The 27,248-nt window shown below is 34.9% G+C and overlaps 2 protein-coding genes across 2 annotated transcripts; one reads left to right on the plus strand and one right to left on the minus strand.

Annotated features, from left to right (window-relative positions):
• The first annotated feature begins 3,145 nt into the window (after positions 1-3,145).
• Positions 3,146-5,811, plus strand: LOC108980884 (zinc finger protein WIP2-like). Its single transcript, XM_018951920.2, has 2 exons — positions 3,146-3,866; positions 5,133-5,811. Exons 1-2 carry the CDS (start codon positions 3,285-3,287, stop codon positions 5,571-5,573), a joined length of 1,023 nt encoding a protein of 340 aa, XP_018807465.1. The 5' UTR covers positions 3,146-3,284; the 3' UTR covers positions 5,574-5,811.
• A 4,456-nt stretch (positions 5,812-10,267) lies between these two features.
• Positions 10,268-21,237, minus strand: LOC108980893 (zinc transporter ZTP29). Its single transcript, XM_018951936.2, has 12 exons — positions 20,815-21,237; positions 20,315-20,373; positions 19,457-19,549; positions 19,261-19,350; positions 19,068-19,149; positions 15,724-15,779; positions 14,609-14,665; positions 12,815-12,855; positions 11,981-12,048; positions 11,782-11,838; positions 11,579-11,696; positions 10,268-10,617 (listed from the first exon to the last, which is right to left on the minus strand). Exons 1-12 carry the CDS (start codon positions 20,876-20,878, stop codon positions 10,572-10,574), a joined length of 831 nt encoding a protein of 276 aa, XP_018807481.1. The 5' UTR covers positions 20,879-21,237; the 3' UTR covers positions 10,268-10,571.
• Positions 21,238-27,248: the final 6,011 nt, after the last annotated feature.

Consider the following 27,248-nt stretch of genomic DNA (forward strand, 5'->3'; position numbering starts at 1 on the left):
GTGCTATTGATGAATTTATTCATGCTTTAGGAAAGGCTTTTCCTGTCAAGGACCTTGGTCTTTTATCATATTTTTGGGTCTTGAAATTCATTATTGTAAGTCTAGCCTTATACTGTCTCAACGGAAATATATTAAGGACTTACTTGTTCGAAGCAACATGCTTCAAGCCAAGCCAGTGACATCTCCTATGGCAGCATCAATCAAACTTTCTCAGTTTGGTTCTCCCACTTTTGATGACCCTACACTGTTTAGGAGTATTGTTGGGAGATTACAATATTTGTCTTTTACAAGACCTGATATATCTTTTGCTATGAACAAAGTGTGTCAGTTCATGCACTGTCCAAAACTCTCACACTGGTTTGCAGTTAAAAGAATACTAAGGTGTTTCAAGTTCTCCATCAACTTTGGGTTGTTCTTCAAGTATTCATCATCTTTTACCCTTCAAGCCTACTCAGATTCAGATTGGGCAAGCTGTGTAGATGACAGACGCTCTACTGGTGGTTTTTGCTTATATCTTGGTCATCATCTCATTTCCTGGAGTTCTAAGAAGCAGAAAACAATAGCACGATCCAGCATTGAAGCTGAATACAAAGCACTTTCTCACACAGCTGCTGAACTTATTTGGCTTCAAACTATGCTTCAGGAGTTGGGTATTTTTCTATCCAAGCCTCCAGTCTTATGGTGTGACAATATTAGGGCTACTTACCTTTCAACCAACCCAGTTTTCCACTCAAGAAAAAAGCATATGGACATTGACTACCACTTTGTTCGAGACAGTTTCTGCCAAAACTTTGCAAGTATCATTCTGTAGCTCAAAAGACCAGATTGCTGATATCTTCACCAAACCATTAGTTTCACAAAAATTCTCTATTCTTCGGTCAAGTCTCAATGTTGGTGACACCCCCATGGACTCGAGGGGGTGTATTAACCTAGATCATACATCAGGGTCACTTTATTCTTTATTCTAGAAATATATTTTATTATTTTATTCCATTCTTATAACATAAAAGATTCCCTTATATTTGTGTATAAAAGGAATGTTTGTTCAGACTATAATGAGATGAGAATTCAAGAATTTTGCCTCTGTTAACATTTCTATAGATGAACAAAGAAATATTAGATTTCGATTCTGTGAAACCAAGTGAAAAAAGCTTATTGCTAAGTTTGGGAAGGCCCTGCAAACCAAGGCCTATTTTAGGCCATGAATGGCCTTTTTTAGTTTGCACACATAAGAGGGATAGTCAGAATGAACAAAACTAGTGGGTTGTTGCATATAGATGGCATCCTCCAGTTCCCCGTGCAAAAGGACTATATATGATCTAGGGTCGGGAAGCAACAACACGTGGAGGCTATGTACGTATGCACACCGGTGACAGTGTTATGGAGTGTAGGACTTCAGAATCTCCCCAACAACCGGCATTACAAGAAAATTGTTTATTTGTGGCCAATTAATTCCAGCGAAATGACTATTTATAGCTAAAATAAGTCTGTTATTATTACAAATAGTCTTTTCGTCACAAAAAAATGGTCACAAAAGTCCATTTTTCTTGTAGTGCAGCATGGTCGGACGTGTACTGATGGAGTTGTCAACAAAGTTGCAAAAATTCAAGCCACAAGTTCCCTAGAAAACCAAAAGTAAAAAGACATGAAAAATGCATGAAAAACATGATAATCCACCGGCCAGACTTGACAGGATCGGTCTCGTAGATGTCGATTGGAAGGATATATAAGAAGATCGGAGCTCCTCCTCTTCCTTCTTGGACATGGGTACGCTTGAAAAGCAGAACCAGAGAGCTAGAAATTAAAAGGGTGATAATTTTTAGCAGGGAAAGCCTCACTTTTATCTGTACGTACCATTATTTTATTATATCTAACATTAATATCTCTTCTTAATTATTTTATTATTTCTTATTTTCTGCATTAGAATTCCAAGTTATAGAAGCAATTGAGAATGCACCATGGAAAAAAGATTAATGTTGTTCATTTCTGCTGTTCATTTTAATTTATGGTCTCTTTCCTTAAACGATGAAAGAAGGCTGACATGTAGTACTAGTCATTCTCATTATGCATCAAACACTGATCCAAATGTAAAGATTTAAAGGCAGTATTTGTTCTTAAAGTTAAAACTTAAAAACTTTTGGTATTAAAATATATATAGCTACTAGCTAGGATTGTGGTAGTATTTTGTTTTGATCTCTCCTTAGGCTTAGAGGTCACCTATGGATATGGGTGTTCGCTAAAGTATAGACATGTCTTTTGGACCTTATATGCAATGCTTGATACATCTGCAGAAGAAATGAATTAAAGCCAGATGAGCGGTAGTTGGAAACATGAAGCATTCAGCCAATTATCCACACGAGAGAGAGAGAGAGAGAGAGAGATGAAATCATGGAAGTATGTATATAGGAAACAGTTAGATCAGCTTAAAATTACAGTCTGTAGGTGGGTCGGAACAGTCTCTCTGATATATAGTAAGGAGGTCAGCCGACCAGGGCGCCCCCACCAAAGCAAATGTTGGGTTGGATTGGAAGTACTGTATGTTTCCCAAGGAGAAAATCACAAGGGAAAAAGATAAAACTCCAATGCATGCATGCTGACTTGTGTACGTACGTATAAATATTGGTTCTCGGCGAACAAAGTAGATAGGTTCTCTTTCAGTAGTACTGTACGTGTCGTATATGGGAAATGGTGGAATGGAATGGAATGGAATGCCATTACGGTTTTGGGGGACAACCTCCATCCCTAATTACAAGTACTTTGTCTTTAATTGGCCTCGCTTTTTTATCTGCGTTCTCTGCATGTATATATAAACTATCCAGTTGTGTTAATCCTTGGGTTGCCGATCGAGAGGTCATTTTCCTTTTTTTATTTTCACGCTTTCCCATAAAAATAGCTTGTTCTTTCAAGTCCCAAGATTATCTTATTCTACCTTCCGTTCTACTGTTCCACTTTACACCTCTCTCTCTCTCTCTCTCTCTCTCTCCCTTTTACTTTAGCATAATTTGTCTATTGTTTAGTCATTCCTCACAAGTGATTTCTTGTCTCATTTTTTACTCAATTGGGTTCACTTTATCAACCTTGAGTTTATACCCTTTTTTTCCTTTTTTTTTTTTAAACCCCTTTCATCCTCGCAGTTCTTTTAATTTGGTGATTTTGTTGATCAATCTACACCTGATAAAGTTTTCCTCTTCTTTATCTTTCTTTCTCTCTCTCTCTCTCTCTCTAATAACCTGCCCATCCACTCCTGATCCACCCAAAGTCTTCTCTCCTCCCGACCTCTCATCATGACTGATCCCTACTCCAGTTACTTCCCTGCAGGATGGTTCAACCTCAATTCTCTCCACCACTTCACTTCCTCCAAATCTTCCAATCCATCAATTTATGATCAATCTTATGATCACTACTGCTCAAACAACAATATCAGCACAACCTCTTTCACTTACTTTGAATCCTCTCCTCCCTCTCCTCCTCTAAAAGAAGCTCTTCCACTTCTCAGTTTAAGCCCCAGAATATATGAAGAAAAAGATCAATCTTCCTGTAGCGCCAAGGAAGTGGACAAGAACAAGCTGGACAGATCAGAAGAAACCTTATTCTCTAGCACATCTGCTGATGATGATGACACTGTGACATTGTCTCTTAATTTAGGGCTGCCAAGCCCTAGTACTTCTTCTGATTTGATTTCAAGGCTGTCCTCCACAGAGATCTCGGATAAAGATGATGTAGTCACAGTTGCTTCTGGGTATCCTTCAAACAGGCTCAACAAGGGACAGTACTGGATCCCCACCCCTGCTCAGATTCTGATTGGTCCAACACAGTTCTCATGCCCCCTTTGCTTCAAGACCTTCAACAGATACAACAACATGCAGGTTTGTCAAGTATTCTAATCATGATATCAATACGGATACCTCATACTTCAAAAAATAAAAATAGTAATACGAGGAAAAATGTCTCATTTTCCGGCCTTTTCCTTAATTCCTCTCCCATCTCTTTCTGATTTTCCTTTCGATCATTGCTCTTGAAAAAGAGAACCCATTCCTATCTTTGTTCGCACACTTATTTTACTCGCTTGGTTTCAACCTCTTACCTTTATTTTAAGCGGACCGATGGGATCAGAAAATAGTACATGGGTCCTTAGGGTTTTCTTTCCCTTCTTGCTGCTTTATATATATATATATACATATATATATATATATATATATATATGTATGTACACACACACGCACACGCACACACGTGTGTACACACTTGGTTTGAAGATTAGATATTCTTCTCTTCTAAAGTTTCGTCTATCTCACTCTCTGTTCATCCTTTTGCATGATATTTGCGTTTTGGAATTTAAAAAATAAGCATAAATCTACGTGGTCCAACTGAGAATAAGATCAGTGTCGCCCTTTATGTGATTGCACACAGCCATATGCTTTTTGCACCTTGAAGTTTGTGTTTTGCACATAGGCGCGCAGGTGTGTTAAACTGAAGATATCCCACCTTTTCAAGTGCTTAGAGCACTGGTACTATTGGACTAGTCAGTCAGTAAAATCTAAAATATGGCCAAGTTTTGTATAAATGGCCTGATCTTAATCTCAATCTAAAACTCATCCCCATAGAGCAAATTAAACCACAACATACACCATCAATACATGTAAACCCAAGCACAGATTTGCTTCATCAGCCAAAAAACAAAAAACAAAGTATCTTCTCCTTTAAACATGCTCCATTTTTATTCTTTTTACTTTATTGTAGACAATTTGCAAATTAAGAACCTGTTGGAAATAGCGATTCGAACTCGGTTGGAGAATTGAAGCACCATATATATATACATAATACACCCCATAAAAAAGAAAAAAAAAACCTTCCAATCCTTGAGAGCTTTAGAAAACTAGCTAGAATATGCAAAAGTTCTTTTGATGAGACCAGCTTATAATTTTACCCAGAGGGAAGGCACCCGAATCTTGTGGCATAATTCTAAACCAGTAGTACTCCATCCATCACTTTACTACTCGAAATAATATTACATTAGATCTTCTTTTTTCACTTATTCTTAATAGACATTATCATAAACCTTGAGTTAGACATTTTTCTTCCCTCACTTATACAGTTTATATACTTGAATGTTGCTTATATATATCGTATAGATGCATATGTGGGGGCATGGATCTCAATACAGAAAGGGCCCCGAGTCTCTAAGGGGCACACAACCAACGGCCATGCTCAGGCTTCCTTGCTATTGTTGTGCACCAGGGTGCAGAAACAACATTGATCACCCAAGATCAAAACCACTCAAAGACTTCAGGACCCTCCAAACTCATTACAAGAGAAAGCATGGGATCAAGCCTTTCATGTGTAGAAAATGTGGCAAAGCCTTTGCTGTGAGAGGTGATTGGCGAACACATGAGAAGAATTGTGGGAAGCTTTGGTATTGCACTTGTGGATCTGATTTCAAACACAAAAGGTCCCTCAAAGATCATATCAAGGCATTTGGACATGGCCATGCTGCTTATGGAATTGACCATTTCGAAGAGCTGGAAGATGAAGTAGCTTCTGAAATTGAGCAAGATAATGAATCCTCCCAGTGAGACAGATGGGATCGAAGGCTGGATCTCAAGCTAATTAATAGATTTCCAAAAGATTTAACCGAGCTGTTGCTTAACACCACCTAATTGGCTTACATGTAGATCAGCCGTCTTGATCTTCCTTTATTCCATCATCTCTTATCATAGTCCTTTTCTATTTAACTTATTTTCATTCCTAGAATTTGCTTGGCATTGTAGACTCCTTATATATAGACAAAATGTTAGGCCGAGTTCCTGTAACCATTTTGACTCTCTCTCTCTCTCTCTCTCTCTCTCTCTCCCCTTTCTGAAATTATTATTCTTTGCAAATCATGTTTAAGATCACCAGTAGCTAGCTTTCCAAAAACAAAATGGAGGTTAAAAGTAAGTAGAGAGTAGCAACATTTGACCGTGCTGTAAACGGAGATGCTGTGTGGCTTAAAGTCGTACTCCTAACAGATTTGAATTTAGCCGGCTGCCTTTTATATATACCAATGAGTGTGGCAATGATATAAAACGTACACGAATTGAAGTTTTAAGAAATTTTTACAATTGTTGATACACAGTACTATTCTGAGCGACCGCCTAGCTTGAGTCGCTAGTTATCCGGCCCGGCCCTACGAGAGATGAAATCAAAACTTAGTCGATATATCGATAGAGGATATATATATAGTCCCAATGCTGCTTAAGTTAGAAGGACAGAAAGGATGCGAATCCAAAAGCAGTAGAGTGAAAGAGTCGATCCCTTTAATTAATTTTCTCTTGCAACTGTTTACATAAGTAGTATATATATATGAGATCCATTCGAATTATTAGTTGATGTAGCAGAATTTCGTATCAGTAGTATGTTGGTATTAATAAACAGGTTTGCAGATAAAATTCTTTTAAAAATGCTTTTGACATGCACGAGCATATGATAATGAGCTTATAGACTGAGGACATGGAAAGGCAAGATTGAGTCATTGTTCATGTCCTTCCTCCGTAAAATATATGCCCATGCATAATATCTCTATATCATAGTTCAAGTTTTTTCTATATGAATAGGATTTTAATTAAATGCTAATTTATTTATGTTCACGAAATCTATATATATTTTAGATACACTAATAACAACTATATATATATATATATATGCAAGTCCACCAATAAATATAAAATCAGTGAGAGATAGAGAGTACAAAAAAATTATTTATTTGTAACCAGTTATTTTCAATAAAAATGATTATTTTCTGTTAAAATATATCTATTTTTATAACAAATAATCGTTATCATCGTAAATAATTCATCACAATTAGTATGCATGCTTTAAATTAGAACAAAAATCATGATAGAGTTACAACTTATAGATAAATCTTTATCATTGAAAAAATAATTTCTCAATATTTTAAACTATTGATTGTCAAATAGTGTATTTAATTAATTAAAGTGAAATTTTTATTTTTTTAATGCTAATTATATAAAAACGTCTATTATAAATATCAACTCTATTAATTATTCTTTAAATTAGAAGACCATATTTCGTTTTTTGTTATTTTGTTTTTCACAGTAGAAAGGCACGTGCAGGAAGGAATAGAATGGGATCTTGATGGCAGCTTTGTGAGGTTGAGAGAGAGATCAGATACAGTAGTCAAAGGGGTCAATGACTTGAAATGTCATTTCCAAGTATGACACAGTACGTAGTCAGGGTATGTACAGTTGGATGGCTTTTGTATGGGTATAGTTTAACCCAACCAACGTACACAACTACAGCTCCTCTCTCTCTCTCTCTCTCTCTCTCTGACCTTTTATGAGGTAACTCATATGGCAGTCTTTGACAGTTATAGGATCGAGTATCATTGTGTGTATACAGATTTAACAGAAGAGTGAAAACTGCATGCATGGTGAGGAATACGAGATTTGATTATGCCTTTTCTTTCCATCTTTTATTGCTTTGCTCTCTCTTCTGTCAAACCTGTAACATGACCAGTAAATGAGTCTAAAAGACCATGCATGATGGAGCTCTAATGAGGCCACTAATGTCTCCACCAAACATACATGAAACAGTACTATATATACATGGATTTAATGTTCTTCTATCTCCTAATAATTCTTATTTTTTTTTTATCAAGAATAATTGTATTCATAGTCATTTTAATATTATTTCTTATTAAGTAATTATAAAGCTATTTATCATCTTTTACTTATATATTAAATCGTTTGACATAATATAAGAGAAGGATGAAAGGTTGATGAATAAGATGATGATCAGTACGGTAATTAACATTTTTCTTATGCTAACTAAGGGTCATGTACGTAATGCATGATTTCTTCAACTATTTAACCACTCGTACCGTACCCGACCAATGTAATAGTGTCACTTCATTAAAAATAATATTCAAATTTTACATCATTATTCGCAATTCAAAATATAGCGACACAAAAGTTATAAGTGTTTCATTACTCGAATCGGTTTTCGGAGTCAAAATCCATTAGCTATTAATCATGCATCTGAATTTGTAATGAAATATATATATATGATTCATCATAACCTGCCTTACTTCTTTGCTTTGAGTAGTATATGCAAACATAAAATGCATGTGCAATTAATTTCTTCGATATATCATTGATCAGTGGTTGATTTTGTTTCTCTAAATTCCAGCTTTATGGTTTAGGCCACACACACACACACACACCATATATATCATTGAGTTAATTAATGTAGCTAGGCATAATTTTATGTAAAATAGTTATATATTATATAAATATATTTTTTTTTCAAATTATTTAAAAATATCCAAACTAGTTCCTTAATTAGGTAAAAATCCAACTTTTTTCTTTGTGTTTGGCCTAAAAATAAAAAGTAAACCGCCCCTGTTCGTTTGGCCTAAAAATTGGTGCATGTTGGACTGAAACCTCGTTGTAATTGGCATAAAAGTAGCTTTGGTTTGGCGGAACCCCCCATAAAGAAAAATCAAAAGGAAAAAAACGAATTTATATGATTACAGATGTAATAATAAATCTACTTTCCAAAAGGAAAAAGCAAGTCTTTGATATTAAAATATTTCTATAATAAAATATATACATCAGGTAGTGAAGATCTAATTAATGCTATATATATATATATATATATATATATATATTTGCTTGCAATAGTAGTTATATATCGGCATATAAGGATAATAATATGATTGGAATGAATATCAGTGGTCAAGTGTGCAGTACTTTTTGTTGTTGATAGTTTTATAATAATAAAAAAAAGAATATATATATATAAAAGACTTAATTATGGGAGAAAAGATCGATAGACAGACACATGAAATATGACTTTATAATATTTCTTACTAATGTGAATTTTTCGATCGAATAACACTAAATGCTTTATAAATATCGTAAGATTATTTTTTTAATGTGTCTATCTCTCTCCCTCATTCACAGAATATTCTTAATCTGAAATTTATACCATATTATATGCAATAATTAGTGGGAAATCTAAGATTTTTTCAACTAGCAATTTGAAATAAACCACAATTAGTTTGAGTGGGAGGGGCCCGTGGTTGCTTGTTTTGTTTTCTTGGAGAGATCATGACATTAGCACCATCTCAAGAACAGGCCGACCTGACAGAACTATATGTAGGTGATTTACAAGATCAAGTTGCTCCTCTCCCAATAAAGTATATATTAGGGTAAAATTTTAAAAAAGAAAAGAGAAAAAGAGAGAACTTGACTTTCTTTTTCCCCCTTTTTTGGGTCTTTGGCTGATGAAACACTTTTCTTGATCTCTTTTTTGCTTTGATGTTCAAGTCTCTTTTTCCCTTTCCTCCTCTCCATATATCCCATTGATCTCTCTCATTCAGCTTTCATGAATCCAATCAAAATCTCACTTTTTCTGCATGAAGGAAAGATATTAGGACTAGACAGCTTTAGAGTCATGAATCTCTTGGATAAGATTTTTGTCCCTCTAATGACTTTGATATGAGATTTATAAAAATTTTTAGATGGGTCAATGAATTTCTCTGAGATCCAGAAAAGAGTGCCTATAAATGTTATAATCCATGTAGTAGAATTATCCCCCCCACCTTTTTTTCCCCCTCTCATTTTCAGTTTTCACCACTTTTTTTTTTTTTTTTAATTATTTGTTTATTTTTTGCCCTTTAAGCATGTTTGGGTATCTGATATTGGACTGAATATCTAGATTTGATCCCACAGTATTTGGAAGCAGAAATTTGTGCCATTGTCATTATGGCGAATTAACTCGTGGCAATATTTATCATCATTAATATCCTACAATTTTAGGACTTTCGGATCAATGGTTAAGCCTTAACAATTAATATCGAATGAGGACTCATGTCACGAGTTCGATTCATAGAGGAACCAACCTTCTGGATAGCTTACAATGTCGTGATATCATGTATAGGCCTTTGAAGTACAATGTCTTTGATATTATGCATGAGATTGATGTTAAATCATTGAATATTGATATGTAAATAGAGCTAGCAAAAGGGAACCAACTACCGAAAGGTTGGAGTCGATAGAGTGGGTTGCTGTGAACTTCAAATTCCAAAGCGTAGTATAATGTTATAGTCCCAAGGCTCCATACTTGAGGTAGCTAACAGTCAATGGTTATCCATGGGTGGCAAATAAGTTAATTTTCAATCAGGGGGAAAAAGAAGCAAAGCGTCGAAAAAGCCTACGAGTGGCCTGACATTTTGTGTACATATGCAAAAAAGAACAGGATTGATGATAATGATATCAATTAATAAAGAAAACTTCCATAGTCTTGAATTTCTTTTTCTTTTCTTTTTATTTTTTATTTTTTTTGTCTCTACAATAAAGCACTAACTGTGAAGTACATATCTGTTATTTAATGATACGAACTGCAAGCAGTACAAAAACAGGGATAACTTTTCTATCTTCTCTGTCTTGAGATCAAATGAAGCCAGCCATTAGTACAGGTCTTCAATGCCAGTTGACAAAAGCAGGCACTATTTGAAAACCCCATCGTGGCAGGATAGCAGTGAGAATAACCAAAAGGCTGATCCATGACTACAAGCTCATCTCCTCGGGTAAGCTGATTTCAAGAAAATATAGGCTGCAAAAAATGAAAGAGATGCGCCTCAGAAATAATTACAATGAGGAGAAAGAAGCTGGACGCAAAGTTATAGAAACTCCTTGATATTAACTTCTTAGCTTGACATGTAATTTTGATGTTACCAGTTCAAGAGTTGCCTTGTACAGAACTGTACACAAACTTAAGAAACAGCTACATTTTCTATTTGCATTTTTCTTTTACTCTAGGTACTTGCATTTTCTTCTATACCCTTGAAAAATTCCTTCTTGCTAAGGGTAGCATACATGCCAAAGACAATTTAAGACGGCATATTGACATTTTGCATCTCTTCTCTCGATCCCTTCTTATTTGGCCGATGATATAGAATTTTACCGGATATAAAAAGCGAGTGTGATGTGATCAACACAGCCATGACATCTTCCAGCTGTTGATTTTTTTTTTTCCACTCACAGGCAGCAATTACTATTTTCCAGCAAATGGTATGTCCTATCAAACATGCATATAAAAATTTTGCAGTGATAACGGCAGTCACATTAAAATGTTGGATCCAACAGTTTCACTTTCCACTTGATATTTACAAAGGATAGGCGTGAGGTCTTATAAATGGCATGATTTCATTTCTTTGGCAGGTATAAATGGCATAATTTCATAGGAGGAAAGCAGCATTCCCAACTGTAGGTCTGCCACTAGCTTTCTCCTTTTCTTTTTTAGTTTTTCTAAAAGAGTATACTATTTTCACAATTTCCATTTGAATAAAAAAACCAGAGGCTTTCTATTGGCCTTTGATCTGGAATTAATAGTAAATCATCAATTGATCCAAAAAACTTAAACATGAGAAGAGATGAATTTAGTTGTATATTAAATTGAAATGAGGTATAGTTTAAAGTTAGGACTCGAAATCTAGATCATTGCTCCAATACCAAGTTAAATCACCAATTGGAAGGCGTGGATTTCAGGATTTAGTCAAGACTATAACAATTACCTTGCAGACATGAAAGCCATTCCAAAGAACACGGCCTTGACAGCTAGCTTCTGCCCAGCATAATCAAACGCCAGTGGCAGCATCTCATGCAGGGTGAGAAAAGCCATCACTCCACCAACTGAAAACAAAGAATGAATTATTACAAGAACCCATTATCATTCTGTGATCAACTGGGATGATGAAGAAATGATCATAATGCTAACCAGAAGCAAGTAGGCCCTCAAGAATTTCAGGACTCAAGCTGCTTGGGAACAGATAGGCTGAAAATAAGATGTCAAATAATTCATTTCTCCAAGGAACCTCATAAACATCAAAGGCTCTCTCTCAAATTTAATTGTTCTATTCTATAAGAAAAACACAGCTGATTTGGAATTTATGCAGTAGAAAAAGCAGTTGACATACCTACAATTACAACACCCAGGGGCTCAGCAAAACCAGAAAGTGTAGCCAATTTGAATGCCTGCCATTTGCTGTGATTTGTAGAAGAAACAACCATTTTAAAATTAAAACATAGGTGATTTATATTTTTTTCATTGTAGCTTCATAAAATATCTACCATACATATTACATAAATCACTATAGTGTCCATGGCAGACAATTTTCAGCATAATGTGGTCAAGGGGGATTCCTATATCACATTACAAATTCAAATTCTGCACTAAATACAATCCCATTGGGGCCAGATGGAACTCTTGGATATATTAGCATACTTAAGGTGGCCTGAAGCTCTTATTTTGCTTTGGGAAGGGGACAAAACAAGGAACTCATGTTCAGAAAGGGGCTAAAATTTCAGATCCACATTTTTCAGTAATGGGGAAAAAAGAAGCAAGCTCTGCCTTTGAAGGGTTACTGCTTGTAAATACCATTTCTACCTGAAAACTACTGTTGGAAACTCCAAGGCTCTGCTTGCTAAAAGGAACACAACCATAGAGATCATCTCCTCCAACACAAGCAGCACTACCTTTATCACATTAGACCTACCGGACACCACCATAACAGCCAAGAGTATGATCACCCCTTTAAAACTGCTCTCTCCATAACCAACCTAACAATTTTTCACACACGATTCCAGCAATACTAGCATAAGCAGACCAGCTATAGTCAGCTTACGATTGCAACAAAAGGAAAATAAATAGATATTTGAAAAAGAAGCAAAACACTTTCAGTTTATGCATTTCGAATAGTTATATATACTTTCAGAAAGCTGAACTAATTGGTGCCTTCAAGGATTCTCACCTCTGTGTTGCAAAATATACAGGAAGTGCAACAGCAACACCCTGTGAAAAAGAAAGGGAAAAATGAAATGCCTCACCATATAATTGGTTCTTTATCAAATAGAAGAGTACTTGAGTTTGTAATGATAAAGGAACAAGATATTCAATGTATTTTAGCTCAGTGCCACATGAGTGTTAATAAATGATTGTTATCATCATATTACTATTACAACTAATCACTCAATTAAGCTTTGAATTACTAAAGATAGGAAGAAATTACAACATTGAAGAATGGATTGAATCTTATGAGTAAAATTAGGATGCACCACTAAGCTTTCAAAACCATTTAAAAAATAAAGCTGAAAATAAGGTACCAGAGCAAACTAACTCAGTCTTTTCTTCTCTCTTTTTTTATTTTTTTTTATTTTTTTACGTCGATGAACCTCTCCAAGGCAGGGTCTTCGGACCCACCCCTGCAGAGTAAACCCCGGTCCCATGCACTGCACTCTCAAAAGTTTCCCTACACGGAACTGGTTAAATCTCTGGCTTTTCACCAGGGGGTGTGGCCCCAAATGATTGTTTGCACCCATGAGGTGTTGAACCTTGGACCTTGAGGGGAGTGTTACCCCAAGACCAAGGCCTTCACCACTTGGGCCAACCCCTTGGGGTTAACTCAGTCATAATCTTAATTTCATGGACCTATCTAATTTCAGTTCAATTTTTTCTAATATAGCACCAGCAGAACATACACAAATAATAAAATGGTTTTTATGGAGGTCTTCTGTGAGAATATTGTAATTAGAAATATGGGAAAAAGAAAACAGAGCCAAAAAAACCTTAAGAAAGTGGTAATTCCTTACATGGATCAAAGTTTCATTTGAAGCTGCTTTGAAAATGTAAAAGCTTTACATTTAGTTGTACGGCCAACCAATTTACCTAACAAGGTAGAAATAAAATTTGCCATGCTTGATTGTGTAACTGTTTCATCTAAAGGCTCTTCATTATAGTCCAGGAAGCATTGTCCAGGAGTCCAGGTTTATACTGCCCTACATTCATTCTTAATGTCCTTCCCTTTCTTTGGATATCTAGATGAAAAACCATGCAATACTGATTAACGCAGAGATAATTTTAAAAATCATGTCCATGTTCAAAATTTGTCCTTGCCAAAACTCTCCAGAATTCCTGATTTTAAAAAACTTCAGATCTAGCCTAAGAAATACAAAGCTTGAAGACATTCTATGCACTTAACAACTCAAATAGTAACTTGAAGACATTCTATGCACTTAACAACTCAAATAGTAAATCTTTCTTCTGAAACTCAAAAGAATTTGCTACATTTATTAAAAAACACCAAACGTGTCGTAGATTTTCAGTGGTCACCCATTACTAGGGACACATGACAGCTTATCCCTGGAAATTATTATATTACATGCATCAAAAGACGTGAACAAAGTTGTCTTGTAGCGCATGGAATCAATCATGATCATTGGTAACAAATACACACTCAAACACATCTAAATACTGCCTGCATAATGCATGTTTGTGTCCACTATGGCTAATATCTAATCATATGCTAAGCTACGGCAATCTTCAGGTCAAGTTTGGCTACCAATGAAACCAGAATATAGGCTCAATCTTACGCTATTTCATCAAAAGGGAAGTAAAGGACTGGTCTGTTAAGGTATTAGTAGTAAATATGGTAATCCAGAATTTGTTAGCAACTGAAAGTTATAAATTACTTTTATCATGGCAGAGTGCAAGCATCCAAAAGAAACAATGGCACTCCACACAAATTGGAGAATCAGAGAACACATACCTCTGGAATGTTGTGCAGGGCAATGGCTAAGGCCAAATTGACACCAACACGAAGACCCTGTAAAAGTAGCATGACTATGTTCATAAACACCCAATTCCTGTGAAACAACACAGTATTTTAACTCAATGAATTCAGGAGCACACATTAGCAGTCTCAGGTTGCACACAAAACAGGTTGTACGGCATCCAATTAATTCAACCTATTTTAAGAACCACAAATGACCCTACCTTCTATATAAGTCAACTAATCTGAAATATCAAAAGATTGAGCATCAAGAACAAATGGAAATATTGCCACCGCAGTCAGATTTTCATTAACTAAAAAATCCTCATAGATTCATTTTAGTTGGAGACCTGTCTAAAAGAAAGGCCCTGACGTCTAAAAATGTAATGCAAGGATAACCTCAAAGAATTATCACAACCAACTAGATGGTAGATCTTAAGAACAACCTGACCATTTGGGTTGTGCAGAATAAAACCTAGAATGACAAAACCCTAAAAAGCTGCTGTACTATATGTTAATCCAATAATAATAGACTTAATAATCAGTTTTGCAAAATGATAACTAGTTCTCTCTTTCTCTCCCCAACTCCCCTCTCATCCCCCGGCATGAATAATAACACGAAGGGAAAATCGAATTCATATACTTCACCGTGAACCTCAAAAGTATAATGATAAGTGAAAGATCATGTTTTGTCACATAAGTGATTTACACTAGGCTAAATAAACCAGAAATCTAGTTCAGTTAAAGGAGCATGCTCATGAAGATGGACATAAATTATATCAGAAATTTTAGCTCATGCAGGGGAATCTGAGCCCGATGATGATCAGCTGACAGAGACAATGTTAAAAGCACTCGACTACCTCTAGAAGGTAGATCAGCGCAAAACCAGCGGGAAGAGATGACGTTAAAAGCACTCGACTACCTCGAGAAGGTAGATCATTATCAAAAGTACAATGATAAGTGAAAGATCATTTTTTGTCACATAAGTAATTTACACTAGGCTAAATAAACCAGAAATCTAGTTCAGTTAAAGGAGCACGCTCATGACGATGGACATAAATTATACCATAAAATTTAGTTCAACACCCCACAAAAAAAAATTCTTGCAATACCTTAATTGACCCAAGGAACACTGCCATTCCTTCAGGAAAATTGTGCAAGCTTATGCCTGCAAATTGTAAGGAATAGATTTTTCATTATATGACCAACATATGATTTTTGCTTAACACATCCTAGAGCATATATTGTATGAATAGTACCAAATCATTTATTTGTAAGCATTGTATCTAAAGTTGTAATAACCATGTCGGGATACTTTACCCAGAAAATTATCATCACAGACAACTTCATTGGAAGATCATAATATCTCTACAAATTTACATCTGCTACCTAATATGCACATGGTGTGCGCAATATCAGATTTTTAATAAATAAAAAGTACTTTTATTAGAACCGAATGTACAGGCGAAGCCTACATACACAAAAAGTATACAAAAGAAATCACCTAAATACATTCTAAGAAACAGAAAGCAACAACAGAAAATCATGAGCCAAAGCTCCGTTAATCACTAAAACAGAAAACCAAAGCAATAAAGAGTGCACAAAAAAGTTCCAGAGTTGCTCCAAAGTACGCTCCTTATCATTAAAACACCGCTCATTCCTTTCCATCCAAATGCACCACATAAGACAAATGAACCATCTTCCAAGCCGCATCCACTTGAGAACCATGAAGCCTGTTCCAACATGCAAGAAGATCAACCACTCTCAAAGGCATCACCGAAGCCAAACTGGTTCTATGAATAATGCCATCCCATAAAGCCCTAGTCACCACACAAGGCAAAAGTAATGATATACGGATTCCCCATGTTTCTTGCACATGAAACACCAATCCATAACTATGATACCACGCTTCCTTAAATTGTTCAACGTCAAAATTTTCCCAAGAGAAGTAGTCCATATTATGTGTGTGTGTGTGTGTGTGTGTGTGTGTGTGTGTGTGTGTGTAAAGGAGGTCTCACTTTGGAAGATACGTGAAAACTCCAAATACACTTCCAAGGAAAAGGAGGACTATTATGCAAAGTCAACAAATGTCAAACCAAAAATGGATCCTAGATCCCTCTCCAACAGCATAACTAACATGGCTAACAAAACTCTCCTAGTCCTTTCTATGAACTTCCAAAGACCTACACCATACGCCCCATGTACCTCATTAAAACACCAACCCCCAAGCACTACCATATTTCTGGTCAATAACCTCCCTCCAAAGCAACTCTCATTCCGATTGATATCTCCATAACCACTTTCCCAATAAAGCTTTGTTAAAAATCCTCAAGTTACAAACCCCCAAATCTCCAACTGAAATAGGAGAACAAACTTTATTCTAACTAACAAGATGGAATTTAGTTTCCTCTCCCATTCCATCTCACAAGAAAGCACAAAATAACTTCTCGATCCGATTGGCCACCCTTGCAGGCAATGGAAACAACGATAGAAAGTAAGTGACAAGATTGGAAAGGGTATTCTTAATTAAAGTAGTTATGCCCCCTTTAAATAAATATAACCGCTTCCAACCAGCCAACCTCTTCTCAACTTTCTCAACCCCATCCCATATAGCATTAGCCTTAAAAGGTGCCCCCAATGGCAGGCCAAAATATTTCAAAGGTAAAGAAGAACCTTTACAACCCAACAAACTTGTCAAACTATTAATATCACACACCACCCCCAACGGAACCATTTCCGACTTCCCAAGATTCACCTTGAGGCCCTAGACAATTTCAGAACATAGTAACACAACCCTTAAGGCTTGAAGGTAATCACGGTCTGCATCGCAAAAAATAATAGTGTCATCTGCAAAAAGAAGATGAGAAAGTAAAATAGACTCATTATTAGCATTACCAACCGAGAAGCCTAAAAAGAAATCCCCCCCCCCCCCAAAATAGTAACCTTCACCATCTGACTCCATGATAACGACAAAAACGAAAGGGGACAAGGGATCCCCCTGGCTCAAACCACGAGAATTATGGATAAAGCCAGTAGGGTTATCATTAACCAATGCTGAAAACCAGCCAATAGAAACACAATGCCTAATCCACGAACACCACCTTTCTCCAAAACTGCATCTCCCAAGCATGTAGAAAAGGAAATACCAATTCACATGATCATATGCCTTTTGCATATCAAGCTTACAAAGAACACTAGGAACACCCTCCCTCATACGACTATCTAAACATTCGTTACCAATAAGTATCGAATCAAGGATTTTTCTCCCCCGAACAAAGACATTTTGGGGCTCAGAGATAATTTGCTCCAACACCTTGCTCATACGATTTGCAAATACCTTCGAAATTATCTTGTAAACCCCACTTACAAGACTAATAGGTCAAAAATCCTTTAACTCTGAAGCCCCATGTTTCTTAGGAATGAGAGCAATAAAAGTAGCATTGGGTGATTTTTCAAACTTTTTAAAAGAAAAAAACTCCTGAAAAACCCGCATCATGTCATCTTTCACAATCTCCCAGCAAGCTTGGAAAAAGGCCATTGAAAATCCATTTGGACCAGGATCTTTATCCTTAACTATCCCACTAATCACTTGAAAAACCTCATCTTCATCACAACACATGAAATGGAACTTGATGCATTATCCAAGTTAGGGATCTAGTCATGGAATGCCGCCCTGTCACAATATAGTTGGGGTCTGATTCCAGGCTGATGTATGCCTTTTAGTTTGTCAAAAAAGTAACTTTCCACCTGCTAACTGCTTTTTTGGTAAACTTAGATGAACTTGTATGAATACCTATTCAAAGATACATTACAATAAACTTTATACGGTACCTAGAAATGAGATATAATGATTCTTTGAGGGCTCATCAATAACAAAACTGACTACCATATTGTCCAACTTCATATTTATCAAATGATGAGATAAAGTATAGAAGTGGCAGCATAAAATATAAATGATTTGGGGTCCACCTACATATGAGATAGACTAATTCAGGATTCCACGTAGTAAATACAATGTAAAGGAGCACCCAACATGGGCAAAAAGAAGCTCAACTGTCAAAGAGGGCTACACAGAAGATTCACACAGCCGATTCTAATGGTTCCCAATCAAATGGTAACATTTTTTGGCTTTGTCAGACTAATAGGTGGTAGAAAAATGTATATTGCAATGAAATTCAGCAGAGTAGCCTGAACATTATGGCAGATCGTACTTCTCAAAGAAAATTAAAAAAAAATGCTAAGAAACAGAGAATCCCCATAAACAAATAGATACACTTTCCAAGGACTGAGAACCATAAATTTAATCATTTATCCTATGTCTTTATTCAAGGCTACTTCACTTAAAGGTAGAATAAATTCAGCGATGATAGTTTTCAGTTCAAGAACATATGCAATTAATTTCCGAATAATCCACATCACAATCTATGAGGAGAGTTAACCATGTCAACGAGGTTACCTATTGCCGTAATAATCCCACTGAATAAAACTTGACGACGATGCTTTTTCATAATGTCCTTGCCACCTTCATCTCCAGTTTTCTGTGCTTAGGAAATTGGAAAACTTTCAACTACTTTTACTTTATTGAGCCATTACAAAAATATTCAATCATTGATAAAAGAATTATCGGGTAGAAAATAAGTCACAAATACCTTTTTACTTTTTACATCTGAAACAGGGGCGAGCGTCGGTTCTGGAATAAAATTAGCAACAACAGCGAAGAATATGACACCTGCAAAAAACTTCCTTGCCAAGAATGTAGAATTTAATTAGAATGATGAAAATGAATAAAACATGTGATGGAATTGAAGATTTTGAATTATATGAACATTGGAGTATAGAGCTTACCCAAAGGTTGCCTTTTAAGAATCCAATAGAGTTCATGGCGTTATGAGCCAGATCCAGGAATGATATGCTCAGCATCAGACCTGCTGCAAATCCCTGCAAGGAAGAGATAATCATACCACACAAAATATCTCCAAACATTCATATTAATTGTAACCATTCAATCTGTGATCAAAGTATAGATTGTTGTCCTGCAATTCTATTATCAGTTTAACCTAGTGAAGAGTATCTAGATAAATAATATACTTGGATAGAATTAAAATATTGGCTAGAATAGAATAACAAAACTACCAAAATTAAGGAAACGGGTAACGACCCAAGAAAGGCCCAAGCCACATCTAGGCCCATACTCCAAAAGAACTATTCAATATTACAATTGAAGCTCCTTGGAATCATTATGAAGGAATTGAGTTTCTCCCTCTTTAGCAATGTGGGATCTCTTCCACCACTTTCCTATACACAATCACACATCACACAATTTGGGATATTACATTCTCCCTCCTTTAAATCCCCAACGTCCTCCTTGTCAGATCTAGTCCATCATAATTGGCATGACTCAAGTCTCACGCTTTTAATTGAGATTGACTCTGATACTATTTATAACAACCTAAGGAAGGTGTAAGCCACATCTAGCCCATATTCCAAAAGGGCTGGTCAATGTTACAATTGGAGCCCTGTGGATTATTATAAAGGGCTTGAATTTCTCCCTCCCAAGCAAATTCAGATCCCATTCACCACCTTCCTATACCCATTCACACATCACACAATTTGGGGTATTACAAATGAGAGATATCACATGGCACAGGCACGCAATCCAGAATTTTGGATTAAGAAATAAAGTGGCTGATTGCTGATCATCACCTGTAAAATCCCAAGCATCTTCAAATTGGGAGCTTGATTAATTATAACAAAAAGTGCACCTGTTCAACATTCCAGGACTTCAAGTTAGACTACGGTAAAAAAAAATCTTAAAAGTCATTAGTTATATCCATTACTGAGGCCATAAGGTAACCACTCAACTTCACTCAAGGAAGTCTTGATCCCAAAACAAAGCCAAAGTTACAGACGAGTAGATGAACCGACGAATTACAAGTATTCAGCAGAATGCCATTACTTCAAAGTTTTGAAATTACAGGCCAATTAGAATTAACACATTAACCAATTCCTTTAATATCATACTTTTAGCCACTTAAATTCCAGAAAAAAGTCAAATAGGGAAAGCGAATTTCAGTTAACCGTACCCAAAAGCACAATTGAATTATCAAATGTAAGAAGCAAACAAAACCCTCAAACTATATCCATGAAGTCCTTCTTCAATAGTACAAAAATTTGTAAATTTTGACATTATAAGTTTCGCACACCTAGAGAAGTACTCATTCCACCAACAAGCGAGAGCGCAAGGGCCACCAAGACCTGGGAGTCCATAGCCGCTTTTTCGTTTCCTTTTTTTCCTGTACCCCAAAATTCAATCTCGAACACCAAAAACAAGTGACAATCAGCAGAAAAATGTGGGGCTGGATTCAGTGAGATGCAGATTGAGAGTTGGTAACTGGGCACTCCACCAAAGAAGCTATTTATAAAAGCTGTGGAAGAGAACTAGGAAATCTACAGGGTAAGAGGAGAGAATTCGCTGTGGTGGTACAAGAAAAATTAAGAAAATAGAAAACTTTGCTACAACAGTGGAGTATCTCCCATCTTCTGCAACTAGCTTTGCTTGGTCATTCCCGTTCATATATGCCTCTGTTGGGTTGGAGTTGACAGTGCCGTGTGAAGGCGTGACCCGAGCCCAATAAAAGTCGTCGTGATGGGAAGTGTACTATGTATCAACAAGCTTTCCAATTTTCTTTTTCAGAGTTATTATCAAAATTTAAGATCCAGAATGAAAAATAAATAAATATATAAAAAGAATTTTTAACAGTTCAAGTAAATTATTCAAATAATTTAAATGTATAATAAATATTATGAATATATTTATATATCAATATCTAAATCTTATTATTAAGAGTAAAAACTCTAAAGTACGTTTGGATTCCAAACTCATCTCAATTTATCTTATATAATCATTACAATTTTTTTAAATTCCAACACAAAATATAATAAACAATTCAACTTTTCAAATCTCAAAATAATAATAATATTAAAAAATAATATTCTAATAATATTTTATTAAATTTTTAACATTCATCTCAACTCAACTCAGTTTAACATACAAAAGAATCAAATTTAAAGAAAGAAAGAGAAAAGTAAAATATTTCTATGAAAAAGATCATTTTTATACACATGGAGTCGTATGTTTTACATCCCAAATTATCAAAGATTTATGTCCTATTTGGATATAAGAATTGTTCATCTCATTTCATTTCATTATTACAATTTTTTCAAATTTTGACAATAAATATAATAAATCATTTAACTTTTTCAAATCACAAAAGAATAATAATATTAAAAAATAATATTTTAAAATATTTTATTTAACTTCCATCTCAACTAACTATCTAAATGGTACCTTATACTTTATACCTAATTTAACTATGGCTATTAAGGGTTATGTATTTGGGTAATGAGATGAAATGAGAATTTTGTGAATAATAGTGAAATAGTTTGAGTTAAGAGATTTTATTGAGTTTTAGGAAATAAGAGAAAAAAATTGAATAAAAATATTATAAAATTAATGTATTGTTAAAATATAAATTTTAATATTATATTTATTTTGAAATTTGAAAAAAATATTATTTTTTGTGTTTTGTTTGGAAGTTTAGGAAAATTATAAAAATTAGATGAAAACATTGAGGATTTGAAATTAAAAAGTATTTATATTTGAGTGCTCATGTTTAGAATGAAAATTATGAGAAGTTTTGAGATGAGATGAGATGAGATCATCTTACTTCCCGAACAAACCCTAAGATAAGTAAAAATAGATGATATGACAATTTTAATGGCCATATCTAAATATATAATGTCAGATGTCAATTTTTAGGGTCAATTTTAATAGTTTGGAATAGCAACCCAAAATGTCAATATAGTGTTAATTTAATTTAATATATTAATTTTAAAAGAGGATGCGGTGTAAATATGACTTTTACGCCCTACAACATTCAAAATTACTACATTATTATTCTCATATATATGTAAAACACACGACTAAAAAGTAAATTTATAAAAATATTAAAAAAATAAACTTCATATGTTTATGAATGGAATAACGAAGAGAAGGATGCATATATGCACATGAATATATGCACCAATTTCCCTTGTATAATGCAAAAGAAAAAAGACCCAAAACACTTTATGTATGTATTGTAAAGAGATTACATAAAAGTAAACTCACAAACTGATGTGGGTTTACTTTTGTGTAATCTCTTTGTGTCTATAGTAGTTCTCTTATTTATTTTATTTTGATTTGTAGATTATTCTGAATACTCCAGTTATGAGAAATGCTACTCATTATTCCCACACCACATATTCCTTTTGAAAAAAAATGGAATCCAAAAAAAAATATATATATATATATATATAGCTTTTTCATGTAGATCCCAATTTTTTCTTACCTTTTTAAATGAAGTACTATACGAGATTTGCAAATTCAAGTCACATGATCAGTTCATGATTTTATTTTTGTATTTATCTTATATAAATATTAGTTTATAAATAAATATCACTACAAAAAAATGAGTATTTATATATGATAGATTATTTGCGATAAGAATAGCTATTTGCAACGAAAATAGACTTATTTTAACTGAATATATATTTTCATAGGAAATAGTTACCACAATTAATTAGCAGTTTTCTTGTAATAAATTTTCTATCAAAACCTTCTAAATAGCTATAGGTGGCTTGAGATAATATATATATATATATATGTATGTATGTATGTATTATATGTATAATACGATAAATGGATCAATTACTCCCTTCCGTTGTTAATTTCAAGCTAGCTAATTGCACTTTATTTTTTATAAAGTGCAAGCTGGTAATGTCGATCACCTTGCAATTTGCATGCCCTGGCCTGTTTCTTTCCATCCGGCCGCATTACTACCCATTATGGCTTATGCTCCTTCCTATAAACATGATGATAATCTTCAATGCCCAGTTTTGATTGCCTTAATTGAAAGGGGAATTTTAGTTTGTAAGACAATACATCCACGTCTTGGATGGCATGTTGTTTTATATATCGATAAGAAAAAAATGCTTATTTATTATTAATTATTTACTATGAAAATGATCATTTTTTATCAAAATGTGTCAATTTTCATCACAAATAACTACTCACAAATAATCATTTTTTTTAGTGCATGTATATATTGTGATCGAGTGCTATGGGTAGATTCTTATGTACTGATAATCCGACTATAAATAGAACTAGACTTTCATGTGCTCGTGTATGTATTGAAATGGATATCTCAAAAAATTTGATTGATGGTCTCTAGGTGGGAACATCGGAGAATAATGGCTTTTGGCAGCCTGTGGTAGTCCCTGCCTACTACTCCAAATGTAGGCAACAAGGACACTACACAGATATTTGTCAAAATGACTCTAAGAAAAATCTTTCAAATAAATCCACTAAACCCATAGGAAAAGCCCCAAACATGAAGTATGTTGTTAAAAATCCCTAAGGTAGCCAATATGAAAGCCTTATAGTGCTTCAGGAGGCTAATACGAAAGACAATAAGATATTACACAACAAAATGGAAGGTCAAACGGAGACAGGTAAACATGAGGTGATGTTGATAGTTGGAAAGAATATGAAGGAGAAACTTCTTGATAATAATAGACACAACGCAGAAAGAGTGAATATTGAAGACATTACTGTTGAAGAGGAAAAAATAGAGGGGCAAAGGCTTGATGTACATGTCCAAATGTGTGTAAAGCAAAGGTCCATTCAATCCAAAGAAATCTCAGACAATAGTCTCGCAAAGAACAATGCTCAGGCTACGTGTGGATTAGTACCTCCGTTTGAGGTGGATAACATGAGTGTCTAGCTTGGGAGAAACAGATCTGTCAAAGGGCCAAATTCACAGGGTGAATGAGATGAAGAAGAGAACATTGTTAATAGAAGTGTTGCAAATGGGAAGGTCATTGGATTCAAAACGCACAGAGGATACCCTATTATTTCTCATATTCTATATACATATGATCTTATGATCTTTCTAAATGGATCTAGGAGTTTGTTGAAAGCTTGCATGAATACTTTAAAGCTGTATGAGATCATTTTTTGTCAGAAAGTGAACCATTCTAAATTTGCTATATATTTTGCTAATCAGACCTCCACTGCTCGTAAGACGATGGGGATTCTTACTACCAGGTTTCATGAATGGTCGTTTCCTTGCTTATATTTGGGTGCACCCATATGTACGGGTAGAGTTCGTGCTACTTACCTTGAGCCTCTAATTCAAAAAGTGCATAAGAAATTAGCCTTTTGGAAATGAGCTTCACTCTATAGGGGCATATTAGTGTTATTAAAGCACGTGTTGGGTAGCATTCATATACATCTTCTAGGAGTGCTTAAAATGCCTTAGATTTTTGTATATTTCTTATGGGATAGTAAAGATGGCAAGAGAAAAAAGAAATGGGTGGCTTGAGATAAAGTTTATAGGCCTATGAAAGAATGTGAGCTAGGAATACGAAAAATAGAATACATGAAGAAAGCTCTTCATATGAAATTTGTATGGCAGTTCCTATTCAGTAATTCTCTTTGGGCGAGCTTTTTCCGTGCCAAATATAGTAATATGCACCACCATTTCTTAATTGATCACAGGTTCTATGAATCTAGTTTTTGGAAGGCCTTAAACCATTGCTGAAAATGGTTATTAAGGGTTCCAAATGGATTAATAATGAATGTAATATCTCTTTCTGGTTTGAAAACTAGTCGTCTTTGGGCATTTGGGGTGAAATATCAAAGATCACTAATCCCTCTTTGAAAGTAGCCAATGTTTATTCTAAAATGGGAGGAAATTAGGAGAAAATACAAGAGTTAGTGGGGAGAATCCTTACTGAAAATCTGAAATTACAAAATGTCAAGATTGCTACAGGTCCTAACATTCCGATATGAAGAGCTAAACAAAATGATAATTTTTCTACATTTTTAGCTTGGAATTACATTTGTGATCGTAGAGATAAATTGGAGTGGACTAAATGGATTTCGCGTTCTTTACTGTCTCAAAACATTTCTACTTTTATGTGGAGAGGTATGAATAACGGCCTATCTTTTGACAAGAATATAATGAAATTGAATATCTCAATGGCATCAAAATGTGAATGTTGTAAAGTGGCTTCATGTGAGTCCTTGGATCATGCGCTTCTAATGGGTGAGATTTCCACGTATGTTTGGACGGTATTTAAATCTACTCTGGGGTTGAATATTGGGCATGTTCGTACAGGGGGGGAATACATCAGTGGTTATCTAAGGCTCAAGCGATTGCTCAGATCAATGTGGTGATCAGTATTCTATTGTCTATTATCATTTGGTTTCTCTGGATTTTCATATGCAAACCCCGCATGGAGGGGACTGTGGATTCAGGGGATCAACAAGTATACAATAAAATCAAGCACTTCCTAGCTCAAATCTTATATACTAAATCGAATAAAAAGTTCATCAAGGCTTTGGATAATGCTATCTTACAGCAGCTCGACTTACGGACTATGCCTGTCAGGAAAAATGAAGTTCAATTTCTACAATGGATGCGGTCTACACAGAACTTTATGAAGCTAATTATGGATGGTAGTAGCATCGAGAACCCCAGAAGAAGCGGATGTGGAGGAATTCTTAGAGATACAAATTAAAGGGTCATATGGTTTGTGCTTTTACCAAACATTACAGCATTAATTCAAATAATATTGCTGAAATTCGAGTGTCATCGGATGGTCTGATCATTTGTGCACGGATGAATATAACTGAGATTGAGGTGAAAACTAATTCTAAACTTATGGCTCAATGGTGGGATAAAGGTGGGCATGTTCCATGGAGGAGTCAAGCTTACTGGAAATAAGCTAAAACGATGGGGAGCTCGATGGTAATATGGATCTCCCACTCTTTTCGAGAAACGAATAACGTAGCCAACAGACTTGCCAAATTGGATTCTATTGGTAAGGAGGTTTTCTTTGAGTTCACTCAGTCTATCGAAGGACATTTTGGAAGATGTTCGTATGGATAAGGCTGGTTTACACATTTTTCGTAAGAAATAACAGGTTTGGTTACAAGTTTATTTTTCTTGCCTTTTATTTTATTTTGATTTATCTTTATCATTTTTGCTTTGGATATTTTTTATGTATTCTGATATACTGTATAGTGTTTAGTTTTTTTCTAGCTAGTTAGTTTGGATGTCTGAGTTTGGTTTTTTTTTTTAATGTGTAACGACCTCCAGGTGTCAAGATGTAACCACGTTATTCTTTCACCATAAGTGAGGGCTATCAATAAAATTGGAGTATCGTTCTCTTCTTAAAAAATGTGATCGCTTTTTAAGGTTGTGTATTATTAGTCAAAAACTCTATGTGCAGTAAATTTTGTGTATTTCTTTATACACTCAACTAATATGATTAGTTACATTACTTTTTTTAATATAAAATAACTATTTTGACCAATCACATTAATAAAAGTGATAAAGAGTACGCAAAAATGATTGTTGCAAATTCCTGGTTTGTACCACCATGGAATATTGCTTGGAACACTGTCGCAAAGTCAAAACCATAAATTTCAAGGTAGAAAAGAGGAACCTTGGTACGTACTTGATCGGATTTATAAGCTAGCTGGGTCAGTTTTCGATCGGCAAGTGATCAATAACGAAACTCGATCTGA

This window comes from Juglans regia, chromosome 5 (assembly GCF_001411555.2).
Source record: "Juglans regia cultivar Chandler chromosome 5, Walnut 2.0, whole genome shotgun sequence".
NCBI lineage: Eukaryota > Viridiplantae > Streptophyta > Magnoliopsida > Fagales > Juglandaceae > Juglans > Juglans regia.

Excerpts from the sequence above, each read along its gene's own strand:
- LOC108980893 (XM_018951936.2), bottom strand. The coding sequence starts at position 20,878 with ATGGACTCCCAGGTCTTGGTGGCCCTTGCGCTCTCGCTTGTTGGTGGA. Across the intron at positions 20,374-20,814 it reads TGGAATGAGTACTTCTCTAG|GTGCACTTTTTGTTATAATT; the intron begins GTGTGCGAAACT and ends AATGTTGAACAG. Across the intron at positions 19,550-20,314 it reads AGATGCTTGGGATTTTACAG|GGATTTGCAGCAGGTCTGAT; the intron begins GTGATGATCAGC and ends TCTTCCTTGCAG.
- LOC108980884 (XM_018951920.2), top strand. The coding sequence starts at position 3,285 with ATGACTGATCCCTACTCCAGTTACTTCCCTGCAGGATGGTTCAACCTC. Across the intron at positions 3,867-5,132 it reads ACAGATACAACAACATGCAG|ATGCATATGTGGGGGCATGG; the intron begins GTTTGTCAAGTA and ends TATATCGTATAG.